This window comes from Colossoma macropomum, unplaced genomic scaffold (assembly GCF_904425465.1).
Source record: "Colossoma macropomum unplaced genomic scaffold, Colossoma_macropomum, whole genome shotgun sequence".
Lineage (NCBI taxonomy): Eukaryota > Metazoa > Chordata > Actinopteri > Characiformes > Serrasalmidae > Colossoma > Colossoma macropomum.
The window spans coordinates 34,714,779-34,734,163 of NW_023494798.1; the positions used below are offsets into that span (position 1 = coordinate 34,714,779).

A 19,385-nucleotide genomic window follows, 5' to 3' on the forward strand; every position below is an offset into this window, starting at 1 on the left:
AGTCATATGATGATGTAAAGGGCCTCTCTGAGATTAGATTAGGCTGAACGCTGTGGGGGGGTTAAGTCTGGCTCCCAGCTGTAGGGGCTACTCTTCAGCGTAATTAGCTTTTAACTTTTTGGACAGGCTGAACTTCAGTGACCTCTCTGCGTCCCGGGTGACCAAAGCATCCCCAAAGCAGCTCTGGCTGAGGTTTTAGCTTAATCTAAGAACAGAGAGAACACAGAGTAGCTCTGTCGAAAAACGAGGAGCATCTCGTGCTTAAAGGGGAATTCCACCATTATTATTTTTTATTAGAATTTCTTCATAATTAAGTGTTAAAGATGTCAAGAAAGTCGTTCAGAGTGGTTTGGTGTGAAACGCTCTGTTCTAGAGAAACTTACTGAGTCTGAATTGTTCACAGTGGTGGTGATAGAAACCAGACGTCCACCTCTAAAAGCTCCCTCACAGAAAGTTCCTACATGAAATGGTTATGAATTCACTGCCTGATGACTGAGACACTGTTTTATGATAGTTTTGAGAAGATTTTGAGCTCCATTCATGGTGGAGGGATACATGCAGGGTGTTGTGAGACAAAATAGTCCCCAAAGAAAACTTATTATTTCAGATTTTCCACTATTTTCCATCGTCAACATTCCATATAAACTCAGAAGACTCGTGTAGGTTCACTGGTGGTTCTGGATAGTAAATAAAATGTCTATATTTGTGTTGTAGTCATGGCGACCCCTGGTTCCTATCACCACCACTGTAAAGACATCTGAACCATTTCACACCAAACTTAATCGTATAAATAGTGTGCAAACATGTCGTGGGTGACTGGCTGCATTTGAAGTGAGGGGATAGGTGTGTAAATTAAAGTTTCCAGCAAGCTGTCACTTCAGCAGAGCTCGTTTCGTGATGGGAAGATGCATCATAAAGTGTTTCCTCTGGTTCTGTTTTGCTGCAGAGGTCGTCGGATGGCTCTCTGGGTCCGGAGGAGGAAGGAGGGAAGGTGACGGAGCTTCAGGAGGCGATGGACCGGCAGAGTAAAGAGCTCCTGCAGATGAAGGAGCGCGTGGTCTCCCTTAGCAACAGAGTCAGCGAGCTGGAGGAGGACCTGGACACCGCCCGCAAAGACCTCATCAAATCGGAGGACATGAACACGCGCCTGCAGAGGGACCTGAGAGAGGTAAGCGCTGAGGAATTCCTCCACGGTGGTGCAGTTAGCAGTCACTGGCTGTGTTTACATGCAAAGATTTTTACCAATCTGATTAAATTAATTCCGATTATAGATTAAGACTGAGGTGTTTATTCTCACTCTACTCAACAATCTGATGGAAAACTCTGTTTACATGCTCACTACAAGTAATCAGATCCAAAATTGCGCACGTACAGAGAACCGCTTAGTATAGATGTTACCATGACAACCAGCATCACGTGAGTCCAGTCAGAGTGAGATGAGCAGCAGTGACCAGTGCTTGTGTTTTTAACTGCTTTAAAATGATGTCAGACTCAGGAAAACGTCCTTCACATGTCCTTATTAAAGAAGGCCGAGAGGAAGACGTCGTGTTCTGAGACACATAAGCTGGACGTCCGTCCCACCGCCGTCTTTTAAAGATCAGAGCATAAACTTCGTCTCCTCTGCAGACCAGTTTCTGCTCCGCCATGTTGAACGATATAAACTCTCACTATGACGTGACGAACATGATCAGAACGGACTTAAACTTTCCGATAGGGAATGTAATCAGATACAGGCGTTTACACGGATATTATTCTTCTATTTAATGGATTATTTACAGGATTACCCACCTCGATCAGTCAGATAGAAACTGTATTCCAAATGGCCTCAATCAGACCAGACTATTCCGATTGAGGTGTTTACATGGACGTATTCTATTCCGATTGAGTTGTTAGTCGGATTATTAACGGGATTATCAGGCTGCATGTAAACGTGGTTAGTGTTGAGTAGATTGTTTAAGAAGTGATGGTTGACAAAGCCAGTTAATAATGCAGCTGTAAACAGCTCTTGATTGCTTTTAATAACTTAATTTTCTTTATATAGTCATTCCAAGTAGTTGCTGTGATGTTGCCATGACCTTCCTATGGTATTCCAGCTTGTTGTTAGGGCACTGCTAATCAAGATATTATAACTCTATATAACCTCTTATATTATAACTATAAAAAGTACATGTGCAAGCAAGTACTTTTATACTGTGACTAAAATAGAAACACAGATATAATATTCGTATTTTACTCAAAAATAAGGATATTTACAGACGTATGCAAAAGTTTGTGCGCCCTGGTCAAATTCCAAGTTAATACATCCTCTATAAAGACACACTTCTGCACATTTTAATGCACTTAAGTCACTGTTCATGTACTCAATTTAACACACTGGAAAAATATATGTTAAAGAAAGTGGCGTGTGCAGAAGTTATAGCGCATTTATATTTGGGGTTCATTTTTTTCAATTTGTAAAACTCGGAATGCATAGAAATTGTGCACTTAAATATGCAGAAATGCTTTATTTAAGTGTTCTCTGTGAAGTATGTTAACTTTTGTTTATTTTTTCTAATTTTAAATGTCATTTGACCGCAATGTTCAACTTTTTGATTGTAATGAGATTGTTTTGTCACATCTCCCAGCTCAACAGTGTCTCTTTTGTTTGCATTTTACCTGTAAGACAGGCTAAAACTCTAAAGACTGATTAATTTTGCAAAGCCCTAAATCAGTTTTTCTCAGTGATTGTGAACATTATGTGTACACATATTTTATTATTTAACAGACACTCTAGTGTGAGCTGCTGTGAGTTGAGTTTTACATCAAATGTCCTCATATGCTGATGTGTTGCAGTCCATCGCTCAGAAGGAGGATATGGAGGAGAGGATCACTACGCTAGAGAAACGCTACCTGGCCGCTCAGAGAGAGGCCACGTCTGTTCACGACCTCAACGACAAACTGGAGAACGAACTCGCCAACAAGGATTCGCTCTTCCGCCAGGTCAGAACCGCCTCAGTGTGCTCTTCAGTGCTTTCTGTGAACCAGCAACAGAGATTAGGCGATGATGTTTATAGCTCTGTTTTTATTAAATACAGTTTCATTTCAGCATGATGTAAAAATAGAAATTCCTTTAGGTCATGTTTTTATTCTGAAAAGCAGTACAATCCCCGCCGCTCTTACCCCAAAATGCTCTATTTGAGAGCAACTCAGAAACTCGTTGCTGCGTTTGTTCGGCAGAGTTGATCACTGTAATGATCTTCTTACTGGAGAAAACAGTCCGTCCTCTAGAACCCGTACAGAACGCAGCAGCACGGATCCTCACAGCACCAACACAGAGAGCTCATATCCCCCCGTTACACACTGCACTGACCGCCTGGATCTGTTAGAGAGAGTTTAAAGCTCTGCTGCTGGTTTTTTAAAGCTCTAAATGACCTTAAAGCTCCTGACCGTCTGTTTATGATCTCAGATCTGCAGATTCTGACCTTCTGACCTCCTTCAGTAAAACACAGAAAACAGTGGAGAGACTCTTTCAGTTTTCTGCTTCAAACTGTGGAGCTCAGTTCAGCTTTTATTAGACAGTCGAGCTCAGAGCTCACTTTTAATAAACATCTGAAAACACAGCTCTTTAACTCAGAGCTTCAGTAAATCTCTACGGCTCTTTGGTGTTTATCTGTTTAATCTGATCTGTTATTGTTGACATTTTAAATTGATAGTTTCTTCTATTTATGTTAAGCTTTGTCTCCTGTCTATAAAGCACTTTCAAGCTGCCACTGGCATGAAAAGTGCTCTATAAATAAAGTTGTTATTATTATTATTATTATTATTATTAATCTCTATCTGCTGTATGAGACTCTGTTACACTCAGCAAACCAGGGCTGAACCAAATGAGGTTTAACCCCTAAATTACTACAGATTTACACTTGGATGTAACATTTTATAGTTTGTCTGAGTGACCGTGTGCTCAAAACACTACTGACCCACTGGGAATTCTCCCGGTCAACCACTCCAGCATTGATCCAGTGACATTCAGAGGACAGAATTAGTCTACTTTTGAAAATTTAGTTTACTTGACCCAGACCCAGAGTTCATGACCTGCTCATAACGCTGACGACAGAATGACAGCAGGACTGTCCGAATGTCGGTGGATGAAGTGAGATTGACGCTGTACATGTAATAACGCTGCTTTGGTGTTTGATTGACAGACGGAGGATAAGAACAGGCAGCTGCAGGAGAGGCTGGAGCTGGCCGAGCAGAAACTCCAGCAGACCATCCGCAAAGCCGAGACGCTCCCGGAGGTGGAGGCGGAGCTTGCTCAGAGAGTCGCCGCCCTCACCAAGGTCAGTGCTGCCTGCAGAGCGTTCATTTCAGGGTGGTCCTCAGCACGCCTGCGTGAACTGTCCTACACAATAACCTCGGCCTTCCTCTCTGCGTGTGTGTGTGTGTGTGTGTCTGTGTGTGTGTGTGTGTGTGTGTGTGTGTGCGCGAGAGAATAAGTGGGCGATACAGGAACTACTAAGAAAAGACACTCAGTGACTCATTGTCCTATTTTTTGGATCGACTTCTTGGCTTAGCGGCTTTTATTTAACAGCAGAAATCAGGAGCCAAATTTATGTGCCTGTATTTTGCTGCAGTTGTGATGTTTTAGGCATCAATTTATTTATTAATTTACTTATTTTTATTTTAGTCACTTACATCTCAATGATTAGATATTGGGCAGATATTGGTGGTGTCTCAATTCAGTAGATTTTAGCTATAGCAGTAAATTAAAATAAACTGCACTGAAATTGGCTGATCACTGCTGTCGGATCAAAACCTTGTATCTCAGTTTTTGTTGTTTTTCTACTTAATTTTTTACTTTTGTTTTGTGCAAATTCACATTCATATCCATAAAAAAAAAACAAAAGAGGTGGCAGGAAATCAAAGGTACATGAGATCTTATTTAAAGTCGGAGGTTTACAGGTACAACATTTCAAACATAAAACTCAACAACAATCTCTGTTTACATACAAAAGGCAGAATGATCAGAGTCAAAGGTCTCAGTTCACCACGCTTTCTCGGGTATAGCAATCCCATTTCATCCAGTTTTTTTTCCCTCTCTCCTTTTGAAGACGTACGGAGTAAGTCAACATTTCCATGGAGCGAATATAAGTAACAATTTCAACAAAAAGGTCCACAGTTGGGGGGTTTCTTCTGAGCCAGCACTTAGTAATAGCTTTCTTACAAGCGACCAGAAATATATTCAATAGGTAGCAATCACTCTTACTTAACCCTTCAGGGGTTACACCAAGATACATAGAGTTAAATGAGACCTCCACATTAAAACCCAAGATGTCGGAAATAATTCTCCCCATATTAATCCAAAAGGATTGCATTTTTGGGCAACACCATACTACATGCGCATGGCCTACGTCCATTGCCCCACACTCCCTCCAGCAGGGGAAGTGGGCCCCAGTTAACCTTAACTTGAGTTTGGGCGTTATAAAAAATCTGATCAGACTCTTCCAGCAAAAATCCCTCCAAATCAATGAATTAGTGGAAGTACAATGGTTTTCCCATACTCGTGACCATACTTCCTCTGTTATCTTTTCCTGTATATCTTGTTCCCATCGAAGTCTCACATAATTAGTTGAATTTTTATTCATTAAACAAATGATTTTGTAGAGTTTGCCAATAACCCCTTTATTTCCTTCACCCCTATATGCCTCCATAAAAAACTGAGTCAGTCCTGAGAAAGGACCCGGGTTGGGGCCTTTAACCTCTTTCATATAGAAGTGACGGATCTGTAAATATCTAAAAAAAATCCTGTTTTCCAAGGTCAAATGAGTCGCATAATTTCTGGAAACTGTCAAATTCCCCATTTGACAGCATTCTACAGAGGGCAGTAATACCACCTATAGACCACTGTCTGTACCTATGATCATACAATGCTGGAGTAAAATGTGGGTTATAAGCTGGCCAACTCAGTACTTTAATTTCTCTATGAAGCTGGAATCTTTTAATCACCTCAAGCCAGATTTTAAAGGAAAAACCAACCCATTGATTCTTTATTTGCAATAGTTCCTTAGTCCTATCAAGACATCCTAAAACTGACTGTATTGGAATATCCATTAGTGAAAATTCTATATCCTTCCATTTCGCTTCATAGGTTGGATTGCACCAAAGTACAAGTGGTCTTAGTTGAGCAGCAACATAATAATCCTTTAAGCATGGAAGCGCCATGCCTCCCTTCTCTCTCGGCAGCAACAAAGTAGAATATTTTACTCGAGGCCTCTTTTGTTGTTTTTCATTTTTGACATGATTTGAAAATGCCTGTTGAACTTTACATTGTTGGTAAGTTCCATGATGAATGGACCAAAAGAAACATCTGGATCCATTGACTTACGTTAAAAATAAAGGTTTATTCCTTCTCCTGTAAAGAGGTTTTGTTCCGACAGCAGCGATTATAAAGTCAACAGTACATGTAATTTAGACTTTTACATATGACAATACATTGTTTCACACTCATTTTCACTCATTTTTGCATACTGTAGTGAAATTGGTGCACCATTAATGTTTAGCCGACACTGCCTTTAAATCATAAAGGTAATTTTGGTTGAACACTCTGTAATTACCCGACTTACAGGCTGATGTACAGGGTGTTAGTCTTTCGCTCATTACATGCCTGGACAACGATACTGACTTCTCATTAAACAGGAATTTCAGGAATTGCATTAGAAACAAGCTCAGTTGGCTAATATACACAGCAGTAACCTGGAAACACACTGTTGAAGGAATAGTCCAACACTGCTTACAGTGGTGGTGATAGGAACCAGACGTCCACCTCTAAAAACACTCCAAAATAACTTTACAGATGGGGAAGAACATTCTTAAAGGGGCTTCCACCAGTTTTTCAACATTTCAGCATGATTCAGAGTGGTTTGGTGTGAAATGGGTCAGGTGTCTTTATAGTGGTGGTGATAGGAACCAGGGGTCGCCATGACTACAACACAAATATAGACATTTTATTTACTATCCAGAACCACCAGTGAACCTACACGAGTCTTCTGAGTCTATATGGAATGTTGATGGTGAAATGGGGACTATTGTGGACTATTTTGCCTCACAGCGCCCTGCATATTAGGTATCCCTCCACCATGAATGGATTTTGAGGTTAAAGTCTGCTCAAAACTATCATAAAACAGTGTCTCAGTCATCAGGCAGTGAATTCATAACCATCTATGTAGGAACTTTCTGTGAGGGAGCTTTTAGAGGTGGACGTCTGGTTCCTATCACCACCACTCTGAATGCCTCTGTTTACATCTTAACGATTTAATTATGTAGAATTTTTTAAAAAGTGTTGGTGTTCCCTTTTAATTCAGTTGAGTTAATGTAAATTAACTTTTATTCCATGTGATTTTTGGAGCATTTCTATTGATCCAATTATCATAAAATTGTCACACAATATAAATGGCAGCCGCTCCAGTGAAATGTAGAAAAATAAAAATCGACCAAAGTAGAGATACAGTTTTTCTGTTTCCGACAGCAGTGCACCATTTCACATCACACCACTCTGAAAGACTTTGTTTACATCTCAAACATTCAGTTACGCAAGAGTTTGAAAAAATTGATGGAAAGAATCACTGAAAAATGAGAAAAATGTGTTGTTTGAGGAAAAATGCTGGACTATTCCTTTAACTGTGTCCATATAAAGTAGATAACTGGGGTAAAGAACCTTTTGACCCTAGAGGTGCTGAGATGGGCCGAGGCCCTGCTCTGCCCACTGTGTCCGAGACTGCTAGTTCAGCCTTTGGCGAGGATGACTTCACTCTAATTACAGCCACTGTGCGCTGGACAGACCTCTTACAGCGTCGGCCTGCTTACTCTGCTGCCTCTTTTCTTCTGGAGCTTCGTTTATTCCCAGCCTCAGCCTCAGCCTCGTTCTCCCACACTGTCTCCTGATACTTCGTGAATTGTCCATTTGTGGCTACAGTTACAGCTAATTCTGTCGCTGTTATTGCACAAGCCAGAGTTGCTCAGGCCTGTTTGTGTAATGAGGAGTCATTTCCCACTCAGCCTGTAGTCAGCGCTTCTCTGCTCGTAAAGATTGAGCAATAGGCAGGTTTAGGAGGCCCTGCTGGTCGTCCAGCCTTGTGGACCACTCGTCCAAACGAAACCCAAACGCTGTAGGTTTGAAGATCAACCTTAAGCCCGGAGTGCAGACCCAGCATTCCCCAACAAACAGCCACAAATGCCAACGTTCTCCAGGTACCAGCATTCCTGAACAGACACCAGCATCGTCTGGTATTTTCCAACATTCTCTGACAAACACCAGTAAGTCCAAACACTGAGTGGCTGTGCCAAGCTTGTGTTTGGTTGGTAGAAGATTGTAAGATGTTCTTCCTTCTTTCACTTTGGTTTGTTTGGCTTCAGTTCTTTACTGCATTTTCTGAGGACAAACTGCCAGTGATTGTTGGAGAATTCTGATGTTTGATGAAGAATGGTGTTGGGAAAAGAATGATGGTGCTGGAGATTGGTGGTGTTTGTAGAGAAATGGTGGTGTCTGGAGAAGCGTGGTAGTGTTGGAGAATGGTGGTGTTTGAAGGAGAATGGTGGTGTTGGAGATGGGTGGTGTTTGAAGGAGTGATGGTGTTTGAAGGAGAGTGATGGTGTTTGGAAGGAGAATGATGGTGTTTGAAGGAGAATGGTGGTGAGTTGATGTCAGGTGAAGAATGTTGGTGTTATTTGGTGTTATAGAATGTTGATTTGATCTGTGAATAATAATTATTCCAGAATGTTGGTGTTCGGTGGCGAATGTTGGTGTTTGATGGTGAGTGTTTGAGAATGTTGGTGTTTAGTGGTGAATGTTGGTGTTTGGTGGTGAATGTTGGTGTTTGGTGGGAAACGTTGGAGAATGTTGGTGTTTGATGGTGAGTGTTTGAGAATGTTGGTGTTTAGTGGTGAATGTTGGTGTTTGGTGGGAAACGTTGGAGAATGTTGGTGTTTGATGGTGAGTGAGAATGTTGGTGTTTGGTGGAGAATGTTGGTGTTTGATGATGAATGTTGGTGTTTGATGGCGAATGTTGGTGTTTGATGGCGAATGTTGGTGTTTGATGGCGAATGTTGGTGTTTGGTGGAGTGTTGGTGTTTGGTGGTGAATGTTGGAGTTTGATGGTGAATGTTGGTGTTCGATGGAGAATGTTGGAGGATGTTGGTGTTTGATGGCGAATGTTGGAGGATGTTGGAGTTTGATGGCGAATGTTGGAGTTTGATGGCGAATGTTGGAGTTTGATGGCGAATGTTGGAGGTTGATGGCGAATGTTGGAGTTTGATGGCGAATGTTGGAGTTTGATGGCGAATGTTGGTGTTCGATGGCGAATGTTGGAGGATGTTGGTGTTTGATGGCGAATGTTGGTGTTTGATGGCGAATGTTGGTGTTTGATGGGGAATGTTGGAGTTTGATGGCGAATGTTGGTGTTTGATGGAGAATGTTGGAGGATGTTGGTGTTTGATGGGGAATGTTGGAGGATGTTGGTGTTTGATGGGGAATGTTGGAGTTTGATGGGATGTTGGCGTTTGATTGTGAGTGTTTGGTTCTGCTGGGCTTTAAGCTCCTGATCTCACCCTCAGGTTCTGCAGTAGTGAAGTTGTCCGTGTCCTGTGCAGCTTTGTGGGCTTTCCCGTCGTTTCCTGGAGCTTGTTGGGGTCTCGGTGGTTCCCCCCTTTGCTGTGTCCTAATCTGTCCTCTCTCCCCTCTTTGATCTTTCTCGGAGTCCTGCAGTGTCTCTGAAGTTCTTCCTGTTGTTAACTGGCTGTAGCTGTAACCCGCAGTGCGCCTGTGTTCCCCCTCTGCTGTAGTGTGTGCTGTTCTTCCTTAAACAGACCCGACTGTGCAGAGTTGTGAGTGAAGCTGTGTTGATGATCTTTACTGTGCTGTTCTGTTTCTCCTCCTAACTGCTGCTTCTGTTTCTCTCAGTGTGCAGTAACTCTCTCTCCTCACGTCCAGCCCTGACTCTCACCCTCATACACTAAAGTCTCTCTCTCTCTCCCTCTCTCTCTCTCTCTCTCTCTCTCTACACCTCTCCTTCTCTCTCTCTCTCTCTCTCCTCTCTCTCTCTCTCTCTCTCTCTCTCTCTCTCTCTCTCTCTCCCTCTCCCTATCTCTACACCTCTCTCTCTCTCTCCCTCTCCCTCTCTCTCCCTCTCCCTCTCTCTCTCTCTCTACACCTCTCCTTCTCTCTCTCTCTCTCTCTCTCTCTCTACACTCTCTCTCTCTCTCTCTCTCTCTACACCTCTCTACCTCTCTCTCTCTCTCTCTACACCTCTCTACCTCTCTTTCTCTCTCTCTACACCTCTCTACCTCTCTCTTTCTCTCTCTCTCTCTCTCTCTCTACACCTCTCCTTCTCTCTTTCTCTCTCTCTCTCTACACCTCTCTCTCTCTCTCTCTCTACACCTCTCTACCTCTCTCTCTCTCTCTCTACACCTCTCTACCTCTCTCTCTTCTCTCTCTCTCTCTCTCTCTCTCTCTACACGTCTCTACCTCTCTCTCTCTCTCTACACCTCTCTACCTCTCTCTCTACACCTCTCTACCTCTCTCTCTCTCTCTCTCTCTCTACACGTCTCTACCTCACTCTCTCTCTCTCTCTCTCTCTCTCTCTCTCTCTCTCTCCTCTCCTCCTCTGTCTTCTGACTCATTTCTTTTGACTCTCTCTCTCTTCTCTGACTCTGTTATCTTCTTATCTCCTTGATGTTTTTCATTTTCGGTCCTTTTTTCCCTTCTGATTCTTTTTTTTTTTTCTCGTTCTCCTCTCTTTATTCTTCTCTTTTTCCTTCTCTCTCTTTCCTACCTCTCCCTCGTTCTCTTTCTTTTCTCTCTCTCTTTCTTGCTTTGACTCTTTCTTCTGAGTCATTTCTTTCGGATTCTCTCTTTCGCTCCTTCTCTCACTCTGTTCTGCTTTCTTTTATTTGCTTCATCTTTTTTTCTCTAATTCATTTTTGAACATTTCTTTCTCTCTCCAACTGAATAACTCTTGTTTCTCATTCCTGTTTTTTCTTTTTTCTTTCTTTCTTTCTTTCTCTCATCTTTTTCTTTCTCACTCTTTCTTTTTCTCCTCTCTCGCTCTCTTTGTTTCTTTGTTTCTTTCTTTCTTTCTTTCTTTTGTCTCTCTCTCTCTCTCTCTCCTGTCTTTCTTCTCTCTTGTCTCCCCTCCCTCTCTCTGTTTCTCTCTCTCTTGCTGTCTTTCTTCCTTTCTTCTTTATTTTCTTTCTTTCTTTTCTCCCTCTGTTTCTGTCTTCTTCTCTCTTTCTCCCTGTCTCTCTCTGTTTTTCTTTCTTTCTCGGCCTCTGTCTTTCTCTCTTTCTCTCTCTCTTTCTTTCTCTCTCGGTTTCTCTCTCTCTCTTTCTCTTTCTCTTTTTCTTTCTCTTCCTCCCTCTCTCTCTCTCTCTCTCTCTCTCTCTCTCTCTCTCCCTCTCTCTCTCCCTCTCTCCCTCTCTCTCTCTCTCTCTCTCTCTCGTTTGCTCCTGTCTCTCTCTCTGCTGGTCTGATATCGTCCTGTAGTCTGACCGCTCAGTGTGCGCTGGCTCTAAGGACAGTAAGGAGGCTAAAGCTCAGAGGAAGGTACACGACGCTCAGGATCGAGAGAAAGAATCCAAAAACCCATCTTGTCTTCCTTATCATCTGCCTGCCCCCCCACCCCTCCCTCTGTGGCTGTTTTGTTAGCACTGAAAAATGCATCCTAATCATAACAGGAAGTGTGCCAGCTCACTGGCGCTGAGCGGAGCAGGAGAGGCCGTCTGTGCGGATTTAACGATATCGTCGTCTCAGTATCGCCTCTGAAGTTGTGTTAAGACAGCAGGAGCTGTCAAAATAAAAGTCAACCTTTAAATAACCGTCGAATACAAAGAAAACGTGGGTTTGAGTGTGCAGAGCTGCTGCGGCTCCTCAATCGTCACATCAAGAAGCCAAATAAAGTCCAGAGCGTAGGGCTGTCAGTGAGCGTCTCTTTCTTGAATATGAGTAAAAATATCATCTCCTGGGGTTTTTAAGGAGCGAATGTCGCCCAGCCCTGCTGTGTGTGGAGCTGTTGTCTCTGCTTGCCGTGTTCTTGAAGATGTGCGGTTCTAATCTGAGCCCTGACTCAGAGATTCGTCCCTAACCCGTCGGTGCTCAGTGGCTTTGGAGAAAGCGTGTTGAACTCATAGTGAACTACGCAGTGTGTTGTTTTCACGGGTAGTTGGTGAGAGTTGTGCTTCACCCCATTCTGCTCTGCTGTTGGTGGATTTTTAGTGGTGTCGTTTACCTGTTGGTGCATTATAGCTGTGCTGTTCTCCTATCGGAGGTTCTTTAGCCAAATCACGCTTCCATTTTTAGATTTTTAGCCATTCTGTTCTCCTGTTGGAGAATTTTTTGCCATATCTTTCTTCTCTAATTGGATTTTTAGCCATATATTTCTTCTCTTGTTGGATTATTAGCCATATATTTCTTTCATTATGGGATTTTTTGGCCATATCATTATTTTATTGTTGGATATTTAGCCATATCAGTCTCCTTTTATTGGACATTTTAGCCATATCATTCTTCTATAATTGGATTTTTAGCCATATCTTCTATAATTGGATTTTTTAGCCATGTCATTCTTGGATTATTGGATTTTTAACCATATCATTCTTCTATTATTTGATTTTTAGCTGTACTGTTCTTCTGTTATTGGATTTTTTAGCCATATTTGTTCTATTTTTGGATTTTTAGCTGTACTGTTCTTCTGGTTTTAGCCGTGTTGTTCTTCTGTTATTGGATTTTTAGTCATACCATTCTCCTATTGGTGGATTTTCAGCCATATCATTTTTCTGTAATTGGATTTTTAGCTGCACTGTTTTCCTATTGGTGAATTTATCACCATAATGTTCTCCGGTTGGTAGACTTTGAGCTGTGATGTTCTTAGCATATCTTAGCTGTGCATTCTCCTATTGGTGGATTTCCACCCTGCCTTTCTTGGTATTAGTGGATTTTTTGCTGTGCTGTTATTTTATTGGTGGATTTTTTTGGGCGGTGCAGCTTCTGCAGTCAGAGATGTTTGTTCCAAAGTGTGTGTGACAGTTTTCAGAACACAGCTTTTACCTTATGGTCTTGAAAGAACTGAAGCGTCTCTGCAGACTGACCGCTGACTCTGCAGTCAGCATTAGAGGAAGCTCCAGCGTGCTCAGCGTCTGGTTTTCATCTGGAGAGCTGGCTGAGCTGTGGTTGGATTTTGGACTGGGCCTTCAGCAGAGATGAGCAGTTTTCCCACAATCCTCTCTGAACATATGAAGGCTAGAGAAGTGAAATGTAGGGCTGGGCGATACGGCCACCTGGTCACAGTGTAATTTTCCATATCAATGTATTTCCTGTTGCTCTGAATAGACTTTCTCGGGTCTAATATACAAAACAGCTGGTGTAACATTCACCGGTCAGGCGTAACATTCTGACCACCTCCTTGTTTCTGCACTCATTGTCCATTTTATCAGCTCCACTTACTATATAGGGTCACTTTGTAGTTCTACAGTTACAGACTGTAGTCCATCTGTTTCTCTGATACTTTGTTAGCCCCCTTTTACCCTGTTCTTCAGTGGTCAGGACCGCCATGGACCCTCACAGAGCAGGTACTATTTGGGTGGTGGATCATTCTCAGCACTGCAGTAACACTGACGTGGTGGTGGTGTGTTAGTGTGTGTTGCGCTGGTCTGAGTGGATCAGACACAGCAGTGCTGCTGGAGTTTTTAAACATCTCAGTGTCGCTGCTGGACTGAGAATAGTCCACCAACCAAAAACATCCAGCCAGCAGTGTCCTGTGGGCAGCGTCCTGTGACCACTGATGAAGGACTAGAGGATGACCAACACAAACTGTGCAGCAGCAGATGAGCTATCGTCTCTGACTGTACATCTACAAGGTGGACTGACAAGGTAGGAGTGTCTAATAGAGTGGACAGTGAGTGGACACAGTGTTTAAAACTCCTGCAGCACTGCTGTGTCTTCCTATAAGCTGTAACTGTAGAACTACAAAGTGCACCTATATAGTAAGTGGAGCTGATAAAATGGACACTGAGCGCAGAAACAAGGAGATGGTCATAATGTTACACCTGACCAGTGTGTATATATAAGAGAACATAAAGGAAAGTAGCCGACATTAGCTGAACTCTGCTGTCTCGCAGGCTTGTGCTGTTGTGAGTGAACAGCTAGACTTCTGCTGCTTACCTGCCTAGAGAGTAAAATACACAGCGCCGCCTAGTGTACTGAAGTAGAAATGGTTCAAAATTTACGCCTTTGCTGAATCGATGAGCAGAACGGCATCATTATCCATTAAACACACGTTCTAAATAAAATTAGTCTCATAAAATGTAAGGAATTTCACCCCCTCGTCCTGTGGGTTCCACACATTCCTGAGTGCTCAGCGAGGATGCCTCACTCAGTCCTGTGTTCTCCTCAAGCTTTGTTCTTGTTTTGGTTTCTGGGCTGCTGCCTGTTCGCTGCTACTCGTTGCATGACGCTTTTATTTGTGTTCTCTGGCTGGACGTTCGTCAGGGGGCTTTTTTTGTATGTTAAATGTTTTGAACTGTGTTTATTTAACTGTTTGTCTGCACTGAAAAATCAGATGTGCAGTTTTCTCTGATCCTAACCCCGGATGTAGTTCACCAGCCAAGACAAAAGTGCTTAACATGGTTAAAAACAGTAGTAGCAGCAATTAGAGGTTCACCAATCGTAACATTTTATGACTGATCTCGGTTTCTGTACAGAAGTATTGACCTGTGGCCGATGCTTTTCTTATTTAAGGCCTGTTTTTATTTGCCATCCTTTAAACCTGAATACTCTGAACACATGAAACACTAGTCTAGTGCATTTGCAGTACTTTTTCTTGGCTAAAGTTTGAACAAAAATAACACAGAGTGGTTTGGTGTGAAATGGGTCAGGTGTCTTTACAGTGGTGGTGATAGGAACCAGGGGTCACCATGACTACAACACAGATATAGACATTTTATTTACTATCCAGAACCACCAGTGAACCTACACGAGTCTTCTGAGTTTATATGGAATGTTGATGATGGAAAATAGTGGAAAATCTGAAATAATCAGTTTTCTTTGGGGACTATTTTGCCTCACAGCGCCCTGCATATTATGTATCCCTCCACCATGAATGGAGTTTGAGGCCAAAATCTTCTCAGAACTATCATAAAACAGTGTCTCAGTCATCAGGCAGTGAATTCATAACCATTTCATGTAGGAACTTTCTGGGAGGGAGCTTTTAGAGGTGGACGTCTGGTTCCTATCACCACCACTGTAAACAGTTCTGACTCTAAGTTTCTCTAGAACAGAGCGTTTCACACCAAACCACTCTGAACCACTCTGTTTACATCTTAACCAGTTAATTATGCTGGGATTTTGAAAAAAATTGGAATTCCCCTTTAAATAAACCTCAGTTGCCTGGATAAATGAATATGAATGAATGAAATAGAGCTAAAAGTAAAGAAGCAAACCTCAGGCGTTAAACCTGTCTTGGCTGATCGACCACATTTTGGGGAAACTGGAGGAGAAACTGAGTAAATCGGATTTTTCTGTCACTGAAGCATGCTTTGTTTTTTGGGGGTGATTTAAGTCTGATTACGCTGCTTCTGTGCCTCCAGGCTGAGGAGAGACACGGCAATGTGGAGGAGCGCCTGCGGCAGATGGAAGCTCAGCTGGAGGAGAAGAACCAGGAGCTGCTCAGGGTGAGGAAGTTCAACCCACCTGTCAGTCAGACAGCGCTGGGGTCAGAAGCTCTGACAGACATCCTCATGTTTGTTAGACACAAATTTAGAGTCTGCTTGCTTTCCCACACGTCCCCTTTAACCCTTTAAACTCTGAGGGTCTGTATGTTCTTCACTCTCAAAATTACAGACTAGTACGCAGTTTTAAAGTGACATTTAGAGCCCAAAAGGGAAACATGACACAGACTGGCTTCCAACTTGGGGGGGTGTCAAACAATGGTACCTGAATAATTCAAAGTGAACCTCAATTATTTAGTTGTGTTTAAATTGTAACATTAATAGTAACATTTTCCAATTTAAGTGAGCAAATTTTCAGTAACACTGTAAAATTTACATGTAAACTTATAAATAATTTTTGTTTTAAATTATTATTTATTTATTTTTTTGGTGCTGCTGCCTGCGCACTGCTTCTTGTTGCATGGCGCTTTTATTTATGTTCTCCGGATGGACGTTTTCTCAGGGAGCTTTTTTTTAATGTTGAACGTCTTGAACTTAAAAATAACCTGAATTACTTAATTGTGTTTAAATTGTAACATGAATAATAACATTTTCTGATTGAAGTGACCAGATTTACATTAACACAGTAAGATTTACAGATAAATTAAAAGTTTATTTATTTATTTATTTAATTTTAATTAATTAATTTATTTATTTTGTTTGTTTATTTTTTGACACTGACAGCCATTGACTTATGTTTTTAATTTTTATTTGTGCAGGATAAAGTTTTGCTGTTTTGGTCAAAAGATAAATAAATATCGGTCGTAAGAAATAACTTAAAAGAAAAACTTTAAAATAGAAAAAAGAATAATTTCACAGAATAATTTTCAGTTGATCTTCTAAATTAAACGAACAACTGATATATTAAACTCCTTTGACTCATTGGAGTGTTTCTTTAAAGAACCGTTTGTGTATGTGTGAGTCTGAAGAACCTTTTCAAAATTTGAAGAACCTGCACATAATAATACCAATTAAATACCAATTTAAGTTTTTTTCCTAGAACCATTTAATGGTGCATTCGTAGCAAAAAGGGTTCTGTGACTTGTAACAATAGTGGAACCTTTTTTGTGCTATATAGAACCTTTATTTTTTAATGAACTGTGTACAACAGGTCCTTTATCGAGAAGAACCATTTAACCCTACAGAGAACCATTCGCAAACTATGAATGATTCTTTGAGTTGTCATGGTTCTTCGTAAAACCATTACCTTTACTGAAGAACCCTTAAAGAACCACTGTTGTCCTGAGTAATGAGTGACTGAATAGTAGCAGTGAGTGGGGTTGAGTGGTCTGTGATAAGGAATGTGTTCTTATACATGGTGTGTCTGATGTTTGAAGGCCCGTCAGCGGGAGAAGATGAATGAGGAGCACAACAAGCGTCTGTCTGAGACGGTGGACAAACTTCTGTCGGAGTCCAACGAGAGGCTACAGCTCCACCTGAAGGAGAGGATGGCGGCCCTGGAGGACAAGGTACTGCTGGAGCTCCAGTCCGCAGCAATCACACTGCGTTTTAGGGCCGTCGCTGATTATATTATTAATTAGAAGAGTTTTTAGAAAAGGCCAAGCGACTCACCTGAACAATGACAAACCGTCCAGAGCCTTACAGAGATTCCAACATACCGGAAAGCGTAAATCAGGAAGTGTTAGACTGGCTTTGCGCGGAAAAACCTGCATGCAACTAGTTGCATGTGAGTTGCATGCAACTGAGTTTCCGTGCAACTTTAGTTACACAAAGTAGAGGTCTGCACAGAGGTCTGTGTGTGGGAGCAGATGGGAAACCAGCCCACTGCAGGCGTGAGCGGGACGAAACATGCATGAAGAGAAATCCCGCAAAGTAATGAGCAGCCAAGATAAGCATCTTGTTAGCCCCCTTTTACCCTGTTCTTCAGTGGTCAGGACCCCCATGGACCCTCACAGAGCAGGTACTAGTTGGGTGGTGGATCATTCTCAGCACTGCAGTAACACTGACGTGGTGGTGGTGTGTTAGTGTGTGTTGCGCTCGTCTGAGTGGATCAGACACAGCAGTGCTGCTGGAGTTTTTAAACACTGTGTCCACTCACTGTCCACTCTATTAGACACTCCTACCTTGTCGGTCCACCTTGTAGATGTAAAGTCAGAGACGATAGCTCATCTGCTGCTGCACAGTTTGTGTTGTGCTCTAGTCCTTCATCAGTGGTCACAGGACGCTGCCCACAGGACGCTGTTGGCTGGCTATTTTTGGTTGGTGGACTATTCTCAGTCCAGCAGTGACACTGAGGAGAGTAACTCCAGCAGCACTGCTGTGTCTGATCCACTCGGGGTGCTGACCACTGAAGAACAGGGTAAAAGGGGGCTAACAAAGTATCAGAGAAACAGATGGACTACAGTCTGTAACTGTAGAGCTACAAAGTGCACCTATATAGTAAGTGGAGCTGATAAAATGGACAATGAGCGTAGAAACAAGGACATAATGTTATGCCTGGTTGGTGTACTTTCCGCCATGTAGTGCATATTTGAGTTTTAATCCGTTCTCTGTGTGTAAGTAGTCGTTATGATTGTGTTCGTCTTGTAGTTAAAGTGCTGTGAGTTTATTGCAGAGCGCAGCTTTTCTGTAATTATTTTCATCCTTTGATTCCCAGAGGAATCTGAGCTCTGTGAAAAAGTATGCAGTGCTGAGAGTGAATAAAAAGAGAAAGTCTAGCCACGTAGATCATAAGAACAGCAGGCTGATGAAGAGGAATAGTCTGTGTTCAAGCAGGCTAGTTAAACTAGTTGTGTACAGAAACATTAGAAACACATGCAGGTTTGTTGTCACGGTTCAGGAAACTGACCAAATGAAAATCTACTAAGGTTTTAGGAGGATCTGCCTTTTGACCATCCAGTGAACCATCTTCTGTTTTATTTTCTTGTCCACTGAGCTGAAATCAGTCACTTGGAATGATGTGCGGCTTGATCGCGTGGTGTGTTATCAGTGTTTTGATCGGCTGCTTCATGGCACTGAACTAGAGATGCTTGCAATCATTGCAGCTGAGTTTCAGCTGAGTTGCAGGATGCTTTATGTTATGCAACTGAAGTAAAATGTAGTTTTGTGTAAGTTTCTCCAGGCAAAGACAGTCAAAGATCATTTAATCAACAAAGTTTTTTAATATCTTGTTGCGTTAAAACATAATTCAGCTGTTGTGAGCATTCATGTGTCTGTAAATTGGGTATTTTATAGCTTTGAATCAGACATTAGAATGTGAACCATCTATTTTGTAATACTTTATGTCCCCATTCAGTCACAAATATTAGCTTAGAGCTGGTTGGTTCTGTGTATTGAATTGAGGCTGCTATTGTTGTTGATAAGCAAAGCTGCTGCTGACGGTGTTCAAGCTTGCATAATCAGCCTTTCCCGCAATCTTGTGGCATTTGAAACAAAACAGTCCACCACATTTGTTGGCTTATGCTGTGAGAACCGGCACACTAAAAGCATTTATTAACTGTTTCATGATTGTTTTAAAGATCGGTTAAACTTAATCTTTAACTTTAAAGCTTTAATTGCGTTTTACTCACACATTCCTCACGTTTTTATGTGCTGTTATATTTAGAACGCCCTCATCCGTGAGCTGGATCACACAAAGAAACTGATCGAGGAGGCTCACCACGACAAAGTAAGTGGAGTTATGTGTTTGTCAGTAA

At 41.9% G+C, this 19,385-nt stretch overlaps 1 protein-coding gene across 19 annotated transcripts in view; it reads left to right on the top strand.

Moving 5' to 3' along the window:
- Nucleotides 1–19,385, top strand: part of ppfia1 (PTPRF interacting protein alpha 1) — a 115,660-nt gene that overhangs the window by 48,842 nt on the left and 47,433 nt on the right. For all 19 annotated transcript variants that reach the window (XM_036585034.1, XM_036585035.1, XM_036585048.1 and 16 more), the window contains exons 7-12: nucleotides 947–1,168; nucleotides 2,833–2,979; nucleotides 4,182–4,316; nucleotides 15,610–15,693; nucleotides 17,067–17,198; nucleotides 19,295–19,357. In XM_036585034.1, the coding sequence (XP_036440927.1) occupies nucleotides 947–1,168; nucleotides 2,833–2,979; nucleotides 4,182–4,316; nucleotides 15,610–15,693; nucleotides 17,067–17,198; nucleotides 19,295–19,357 (783 nt within the window). The remainder of the gene's footprint in view (nucleotides 1–946; nucleotides 1,169–2,832; nucleotides 2,980–4,181; nucleotides 4,317–15,609; nucleotides 15,694–17,066; nucleotides 17,199–19,294; nucleotides 19,358–19,385) is intronic.